The sequence below is a fragment of the Varroa destructor genome, unplaced genomic scaffold (genome assembly GCF_002443255.2).
Source record: "Varroa destructor unplaced genomic scaffold, Vdes_3.0 BEIS01000007.1, whole genome shotgun sequence".
NCBI classification, from domain to species: Eukaryota; Metazoa; Arthropoda; class Arachnida; order Mesostigmata; family Varroidae; genus Varroa; species Varroa destructor.
In genome coordinates, this window is record NW_019211460.1 from 4,337,458 (window position 1) to 4,346,951 (window position 9,494).

At 39.7% G+C, this 9,494-nt stretch overlaps 1 protein-coding gene and 1 long non-coding RNA gene across 3 annotated transcripts in view; one reads left to right on the forward strand and one right to left on the reverse strand.

The window, feature by feature from the left end:
• The window catches only part of LOC111253785 (polypeptide N-acetylgalactosaminyltransferase 5-like), a 22,442-nt gene extending 13,186 nt beyond the window's left edge, over positions 1-9,256 (forward strand). For both annotated transcript variants that reach the window (XM_022813751.2, XM_022813753.2), the window contains 6 exons: positions 1,062-1,169; positions 1,532-1,712; positions 1,912-2,098; positions 2,661-2,803; positions 5,026-5,280; positions 5,418-9,256. In XM_022813751.2, coding sequence (XP_022669486.1) covers positions 1,062-1,169; positions 1,532-1,712; positions 1,912-2,098; positions 2,661-2,803; positions 5,026-5,280; positions 5,418-5,567 — 1,024 coding nt within the window. In that variant the 3' untranslated portion in view covers positions 5,568-9,256. The remainder of the gene's footprint in view (positions 1-1,061; positions 1,170-1,531; positions 1,713-1,911; positions 2,099-2,660; positions 2,804-5,025; positions 5,281-5,417) is intronic.
• On the reverse strand, positions 1,817-8,376 carry LOC147754215 (uncharacterized). Its single transcript, XR_015317847.1, has 2 exons — positions 8,244-8,376; positions 1,817-2,094 (listed from the first exon to the last, which is right to left on the reverse strand). It is a non-coding gene; the product is annotated as an uncharacterized LOC147754215 (long non-coding RNA).
• Positions 9,257-9,494: the final 238 nt, after the last annotated feature.

Genomic DNA, 9,494 nt, shown 5'->3' on the forward strand with positions numbered 1-9,494 from the left:
TGGTTACTATCGACGATCATTTCTCGCCTCAGCGCCAGTTTGAAATATGTATTTCCGCTAATATCTTAGGTTATGCACGGAACTAGTTTGCGCAATCACGAGTATAGGTCCTATTATTGTAGAAAAATGTGAAGTATTACCCAGTTACCATCACCAGTTATATCTCACCGATCTTGTAATGATGTAATTAACATAGGGGACAGGGAATTTGAGTAGGTTGTCTAAATTTACGGTACTTTTTCCCAATGCTGAACTTGCGGTTTTTTCGAATATACGTTTGTCATAGATGCATTACTATCTGTTGAGGTTTGTGATAACTAGTCTTATTCTAGCGGTGGTGTACTGATACTGTATCTGCATGCAAAACCTAAAAACAAGTGAAGTGGCCTAAATTTGGAACCGGTGTTGACAAACTTTATTTTATGGTGGAAGTTAGCCATATAAAGCAGTGCTCAACAGTAATACCAAACTTTAAACTAGAAACATTTTTCGAAATATATGGTGCAGACCATTTCAAAACTCGTTCAGTACCCAACATTCACTTGGTATTCTAACGACCGCTTAATAATACATAACACGACGATTCGTTAATGGTCTCCATTTTCATACAGTGACGCAAAAGTGTTTTTCGTCTGGGAAGAAGCTGTCAATTTTGACAACTACAATTACTCGAGTCTGGGCAATTCAAATCCTTCCTTTACTCGGCATTCCGACCCAACGAAACGATATTCTCACGTTTTCTTTTACAAAGCAGCCTATTAAGATCCTTTAATACTGCTTTCAGGCTATACCAAAAAGACCGACCCACAGCGTGGATACAATGAAGGAACGCTTGACCACCTAGCGATAAAGCAAATTCAAGAAGACTATAAAAATAATACCCCACAACCCTTTACTACGCGCCTAAGCTACGTTCGATGAATCTATGCAAGTTACGAGTTCCCTTCGTCTAGGAAATTAAAGATTGTATTTTTTTCCCCAACGTTGGCAACAGTTTGTTTTGCTTAACTTCAGTATAAGTTTCCCTACCTTAGATTGTGTTATTTATTCTATTGTTGCAGATCACGAGTGGTGTGTCCAGTTATCGATATAATTCATGACGACACGTTCGCTTATATCAAGACCTTCGAATTATTGTGGGGTGCCATCAATTGGGAACTGCACTTTAGGTACAGCGGTAGTGATTCGAGAACCATTTAATTTTTTAGAGTGTACAGGATAAATTTAATTTTGTTCAGTAATGCACAATGACGCAGTCTTAGTATGTAATATTCATAAAAGTCAATTCAAGTTATTCTAGGCAAGTACTAAAATTCGCATTAGGATTAATAATCCATACTTATTAGGGCGTTACTATAAAACAATCGAAACCCAGGGTGGAACACCTTGCACAATTCGCGTCATTATATGAAATTGTGCCCTAATAAAAAAAAAAAGAAAAGTTGGCAAATGTACTATTTGTTAAATATATGCATAAATTAAAATAAGAATGATATCAATTTGACTTCTTTTGATCTGCGTGAATCTCCAGATGGTACCCGGTAGGTCACTCGGTTAGCGCCAAACGACGCGTTAGTCCGTCTGAACCATTCAAGACACCTATAATGGCTGGTGGCCTCTTTGCTATAGATCGCGACTATTTTTACGAAATGGGAGCCTACGACGAACAGCTGGACGTCTGGGGAGGCGAAAATGTTGAGATGTCTATTCGGGTAAGTAAAGTGTTTACTGCTAATTTTAGACCCTTGTGATGGCTCTTGATAATTAAGTCGTATTTCAGAAGTCACAGTGACATGCAAATGAGTTGTGAAATGGATGTGATGACTCCCGCAGCGTTTATAGAAAGCTACGAGAATTTATTCTTTAATCACATGTTTCTACAAATACGGCAGTATTTTATTCTATATTTAGATATGGCAGTGCGGCGGTTCTCTGGAGATTGTTCCCTGCTCCCGTGTAGGCCACGTGTTCCGTCGTAGTTCGCCTTACACGTTTCCTGGTGGTCGCGGAGTAGGTGGAGTCCTTTATCAGAACCTAGCACGAGTAGCTGAGGTTTGGATGGACGAGTGGAAGGAGTTGTACTTCAATCTTAATCTGGGTAAGCACACAAACAGGAGTATTGGGAACTTAATGGATGCTGCATTGTTTTTCAGTTACATAGTTACGTGCAAGGCGAACGCCTAAAGAGTGCGCATATTCGCTTCCTTGTATAATTACATTTTTTATTTATGCATTACTGCGACTAGAGGATGTTTCTAGACTTCTACATTGTTGAGACTTGTTATTTATCAATCAACGCGGTATAATTATAAAGCGTATGTTCTCTGAAGCCTATTACTTAGAAGCGCTATGTGTATACGCATTTGAAACAGATTCGGCTCACGTGACATTAAGCAAAAGTATCAAACGAGCCTTTCTACGTTTCACGAAGGGTTCTTCCATCCAAATGGCGCAGGAAAGGGCCGATTAGAAACAGAGGCTCTAACTTTTGACTAACCAGAAAGTGAACTTAATCAAGATATATCCCTAATTCTTGGTTTGGATATTTATTATCATAAATTTTCAGTTTTTCACAACGTGGCGTTTGTAAAACCTATTTGAAACTAGCGCTAAGTAACTAACATAACTGTAAATCGACTGGTGCTGGTTACTTCTTACAGAGGCTCGAAAGGTCCGTCCTACAATGGATGTGAGTTCCCGGAAAGCTTTACGGGAGCGCCTACATTGCAAATCATTTGCTTGGTATCTAAAAAATGTTTGGCCGGAAAACTTCTTTCCAGGACATGACCGATTCTTTGGAAAGGTATGATTTCACAGTACACGCGTAAACCTAATAAGATGCTGAATCATCGTCGTCGGAACTGAATTGTTTTAAAAGCATAATATTATGCTTTGCTTTTTATACAGTTATTTGGCAGAGAAAATGAGCAACGAGGAAGTAACATATCTCAATTTAATAATCATAATCTACTTAAGGTATGTAAGAGTCGCTTTTCTTGATGTCTGGACCCATCGTATTTTTACTGACTCTGCTTGTTGAGTTACCGAGCAGGGAGAAAAAATAACAGGCTATAAACATCTATTATGAGAGACTCTTTTTTACGAAAGTAGTCAAACTTTGCATCGCTAAAACCTACGAGGGGGTAACTTAGAAGCAGTCTCCGATGGCTCACTATGGTACACGTACGCTTTCCGGAATTAAGTTCCGGATGCCTAACAAAGACGACTACCAGAGTCTCCAGAAGTTGTGTGGCGCCAGACATACACCCATAAAGGCAAAAGTAGCGTTAAGCCTATTACAGAAGCTTAGCAGTATAGGCTATAGAGATTGCAATATCTTACTAGCTACTGACTGTTTTAAATTTAGCCCAATAGAGTAAGAAGATGAAAGAGCATTCTTAGACACTATGTTGTCACTTTTGGGGACGGGTACCTATGGTTTACAGAGCGTACTCATTGGAACCACAGAAATTAAAAGCGGCTTAAAACTGGACATGCTATATGCAGAGCGTGAACGTTTAGGAAGATGGTAACAAAATTTGTTGCAGCTTAGTGGATAAATTATTTCAGAGATGGCCCACTGCAGGAAAAACGTAAATGGTGGAAAAACATAAACAAGTGGCTGTGCAAAGTTGGGTTCTTGCAATGGATTACATTGTAGCGAGACAATTCCGTATTGACAGTACCCGTCCGATTTCCCGATATCAAAACCCGTTCATAGCCCTACAAAATCAATTTTTTCCCTGCAAAAAAGTGAGTTTGGCCGCCGCCGCCGCATCCGAGCAACAACAGGACAAGATGTTGTCTATTGATAACACCGGTCGGCTCTTTTCTTAAATTATTTCTGAGTCTCAATATCTACCTTCAATCAAACTAGTTAACGGAGTCGCCTGTGGAAAGATAATTAATTCTACGAGTTCATGCGAGCATAGTTGCAGGCTTCGAGTAAATTAAATCACTCGAAGATATATATATTGACATTGTACCGACAGTGAACCACTCAAACGAAATAGCATAAGTGCACCGACTACCGGTTGAATTACGAAACGGACTGAAAATCTGATAGACTGGCCCCTGATAAAGACAGACGAAGTTATCAAAGGATGCATATGCTTGTCTACACTTAACCTGCTCAGCAGTTCCTGACACGAGTAACTTCTCCACCCGCAGCCTTCTAGGAGCGAAAAACTAAGGAAACTACATGCAACCCAACTTTCATGCTGAATCGTTCGTTTCAGCCCCAAATTTACCAGCATGCTCCAGATATGGGATCCCGATATCCGAGATCCAGATATGCGAACGACAGTGGCAATACCGCTGCTTCAGGTGAACAGATATTAGCTGACCTCAGGGGATTTTCACTGTTCACGTTGAGTGTCCCAGGTTCAGTAGAGAGTCAGAATCTCCATTTAGAAATTAGCCACAGCGTTGTGATAAATTCCTTTAAGGCAAAATAACACAGGAATCGAATCCATCGGCGACCATCAGCACGAAGCACGCATATCCACTGTTGTTTTAGCTGCTGCGGAGGAGAGATGCAGAGAGAGAAGGATCTGTGAATGATTCAGCAAAATAGATGCTATCAGAGCAGCGGATGAAACAGCCCATGCACTCCATGCACGTGAAGTTTGCAGAGCTAAAACTGGAAATCCTTCGTGGTGCTAATTGTTGCTATAGAATATGATAGTCAGTATGCGATAGCGTGTGCAAATCGCCAAGACACAAACACGCCGACTTCAGTATTAAATAAAGTCTTTGAAAATTTGGGGTTATCAATTCACGTGGTGGCGTTTAAGAACAAACAGTTACGTAATGGGAAGCGACAGATCTGTATTCTATTCGATATACGGCGCTCCAGAAGAACAACTACAACATATTAGAATCTATAATAAGGATACAGTTGTTTGAACAAGAAATGCCTGCCTTGACACCCGTTTTTTTAATAACATGCGGCGCTGCCTAAGCACGATTTCAGGATAAATAGCTAACTATGCTTTACATATAGCATTGTCCTCGTCGTTTCAGATCCGACACCAGTCAAGTGCACAATGCATGGGCCGTCCCATCTCAAAAAGCTACTACCAACCAGTCGGCAAACTTCGCCTAGAAGAGTGCGCTGTAACCCCATATTCACGTCAGCTTTTCACTTTAACTGCTGAAGGATTTCTTATGAGCGACGAAAGCATCTGTTTGGATTCTCCAGAAAGTACTGCTGATACATCCGTTGTTATGATAGCCTGCCAGGGCATTGGCCGCCAGAAATGGTCGTACGAACCTAAGGTAGGTTAGCATTAATAGGAGCACTGTTTATCAGCGCCACAATTATATGCTACTTTTCAAGCCCTGCACTTGAACATTTTGACCCTCTAAAGCTATCTGACAGCTATGCTAACATCGTAAAATTTTTGAATTTGCAGAGTGGAAGATTAATCCATATTAGAAGCCGATTATGTTTGGATCTGCCCTCAAAATCAAGCCCTGACGGCTTGACCCTTCAAAAATGTGCGGGTCGAAAAAACCAACGCTGGGTTATGGAACAGGCCAATTGGAACCGACCTGATTACTGATGATTGAATCGATCCCAATGATATTACAGCCTCTTGTGAACCACGATTAATCAGTCATACTCATCATTGCCACATCGACAATAAGCCCCCCATTCCCGTAGATCGTTAGTGTTTTAAAACGCTTTTGTAAAGACTCACCAAAAACATTATTAACACTGCTATTATTATTATTGAAAGTAGCCAGTAAATTTGCCGCTATACCTGTACTGTCTCAGATATCGCTAAAGGTCATATGGCCACATGTCCGCAAAGGGAGATGCAACAACGAAAAACAACATGCGGGCCCGTCCTCGCATATAGTATACTTACTGCCTGTACTAGCAATTTAGTATACAAAATCAATTTGAAGGATTTGATCTTAAAGTACTAGACACCTTTGCGCAAAAAGAGTTTAGTAAGGTCGTTTTAGAATTGGGCCTATCCCGTGCTTTATTTTAAAAATAAACGTTTTTAGTCAGTTGTCCAATGATGCTCTTTGCTGTATACATGCGAAAGAATTACCTTGAAGAAAAGGATCCAATTGTTCTTCTACCGAGGAAGATCCACCCTGAGCAAAGCGTTCTATGGGCTTGTGTACATCTGTGGGCATACATACCATGTTTACAATGGGATGTATACCAGACCTACTAAGGTATCATAAATCCTGACGCGTTGTGTGTTGGGTAACAACTATAATTATGTTGACATTCCCTAGCCCAGATGAGTTGCTTTCTCAAGGTGCTATCAATATTTGGTTTTAAGATGTATACCTTTGATATACCTGTGATAGCGGAGTGTTGCAGATCGCGGAGGTACTCGTAATTACAACTACTCTCACGAGTATTTAGGCTCTAAATATTGTGTGCTTAGTCAACTACCTTTCCTAGCTTTTTTCAGGCTTTGATTTATTACTTTCGAATAGGGCACTATGCAGCACGCCACGGTAACTATTAATATAGTTTTTCTCAACAGCAACTGAATAACACCTTATTTTTGAGCTTTGTGTGTATAAGGCCTTAGTCATTATACTATGCACAATACCGTTTACTTGTATGATTGATTGTCACATAGAATTCGAAAATGTAATTTATGAAAGGTAGAGATATTCGAGCTGCAAAAGCTCACATCTTTATATACTTTGAATTGCAAATGGCAGCACAATGCAAGAGTAGAGGTATCTTTAACTCGGAACGTTTTCTTCATAACAATGAAGTAATGCCCAGAGCCCTCGAAAAAGTGGGGCCGTGACAGTGTTACTAATGTTATCACAAAGACCATAAAGACCAGAGTATAATGTTCGATAACGCTTCGGCCAAACACTATGATCTAATTCTGCAGAATCGCTTTTTTAACTCTATATCTAAGAACAAAAGCAAACACATTCTGGGAAATAAACATCCCCACATAAGACGTTTGAAGTTATTTTATTGATCAAATCAACTGACTGGATTAATATAGCTAAACACCCGTGTTGCCAGTACACAGTTCAAAATATCAAAACATACTGTTACTGGGTCTTAAATAATATAATGGCTTGAAATAAATGGAATGTGCCAACAGACGTTCACTTTTGTGGGACATAACGAATATACCTCTAAACAAATTAGTAAATATATAAATACGCGTATACACTTATCGTATGCATGTACCTTTATCGCTGTGAATCATACGTTTCGACAAATCGTCCTAGAAATGGAGGCTAAATAGTAAAATTCGGGATGTATATCAGCTAGAAGCCTGAAACCCAACTGGACATTCGAGTCCAGTAGGGTTTCGGGCTGCGTTTCTGGGGTGGGATGGGGGGGACGGAGAGGTTGTGCGGTAGGCTGGAGAACCTCGACCGCATGCTGCGCATAGATTTTGATATCCGCTACGTCAGATACAGGAGGAACTTCATAAACCCATTTTAAACGAGCGCCCATTTTGCTTGTAGGCACCTAAGCTCAAATACTTATTTGAGCTCTTTAAAAGGTAGCATTTTCTGGGTTATAATGAAGATGAGTTACGGGCCGCTTTTTAGACACACCTATCGTACCCAATAATGTCTTGCTTTGGGGCAGACTTATTAAAGCAGTACTTACTGGAGGTAGCGGACGTAGAACTCTAGGTCGATTTGTGATGTGAGGGCATTGGGTCAAATACCGTGGCCGAAATGATATCATTTGTGAAAATCTGTCTGTGGTATAAGGCTAAAGCAGACTGCCGTAGAGCACTCGCTTTTGCTAAGCTAGGGTAAAGGTTAGTTACTACTTAACGATGATTAACAAACTACGTTTACATCGACGGAACAACTTGATTACAATATTTTTTAGTAAAATCGTACTTACTGTTTTCTTGAGCTGCAGATGTTCTTTGCGTATCGTCGTCACAATGTACATCGCAACGTATTTAAGGTACATACCTTTGTTCTATGGAAATTTCTTTATCCATTGCATATGACACCACATATAAAAAATATCGAATACTTGTAATGCCTGCCGTGGATTTGAGATTCAATACAAAACCCCGTATCGTACTACATTTCTAACTAAGATGACAGGCCAAGCAGCTTTTTAGAAAAATATGGCTGACAAGCCTCTGGGACTCTAAAGGCATCACACTGTATCTTCCTAAAATCCTAAAATCTTACGAGTACGCAAAACCCAAACAAGAATGGTTGTCGCAGTAAGACCTCCTTCAACTCATATTCAATCTTACCTGCTTGTTTACATCTTTTATAGTACAACTGATCTACGCAGGTGAAAATGCAGCTGCTACGACAGTTTCGCAGTGGAACGGACATAATGACGATTTAAAATTTTTCACCAAATCTCGCGCAGTTGTTCGTGCCCTGTAAACTGACAGAAGAGTTCAATAGTTTCCCTGTTAATTGACAGCAATTGTCCCGCTATTTCGTGTAGGTTAACAACAAAGTCAAACTCGAGCGGATTTGAGTCAACGTCATCACTGCCTCCATAAAACGAACAATTATTTCTAAGTAATCATCATAAGTTTCCGTGGCGATCCTCTGAAGCAATGCTTAACGGCGATACTACACGATACAGGTGTTGTTACCATATATGAGCCGGTTTGGCTGTGTAAGCAGCCGGCTTGTGGCCGGCTGTTTAGCAAACCTAATTCTAGCAAGTGTATATCTCTAGGTGTGACGAAGTCATTAAATTCTACTTCATGCCAATCATATTGCACTGCCAATTGTGCGTTCATTATAAATGGTAACACTTTGGAATATTTGCGCTTGGGTTATCTGTTATAGCTTCAAACTGGTCTGAACGCAGCACATTACAGTAAGATGTCTTCAGAAGAAGAATAGCTTCTTATAAACAAACACTCCAGGACGTCATTACGTTGAATAGATTGACAAACAGTCTATTGTCCAAGGCTTTGGCTGGCTGCCACGTTTACTGAGCCTGGTAGGAGCGTAGACTTGATGGTAGACCGCTGGCCTTATTAAAATTCATTAAAAAAATACTCGCTCAAGAGTATTTTTTTTAATGAATTTTTTTCTCGAATTATCTCGTATCGTTGAATTTTGAAGGCGCCCGTATCTGTTAGTTTATCAACTGAGTAACCCTAATGCTTCTAAGGAATCATCTTAAATATGGCCTATCGATACGCTAGGCAACAATGTATTATAGTGTCATGCGCGCATATGTGACCACTGTGCAAGTTTCATGAACGCCTGTCTATTTAATAAATACTAATAATGATAATGATATGAGTCTTAAATGTTTAATGTAAAATGAACATACATATTTTATTATTATTTATAGGTAGAGAATCACAATACCAATCTACACATTTATTACGACACGATACCTTTGCTACTCTGAACAGGAAATAGAAAACGTATCCCCACATGTATTTTTCTAGATAATGTTAATATATACACATTAGAGTAACTTTTATGTTTGCAAGATTAAACACAGAATCAAACTAAAATATATCATA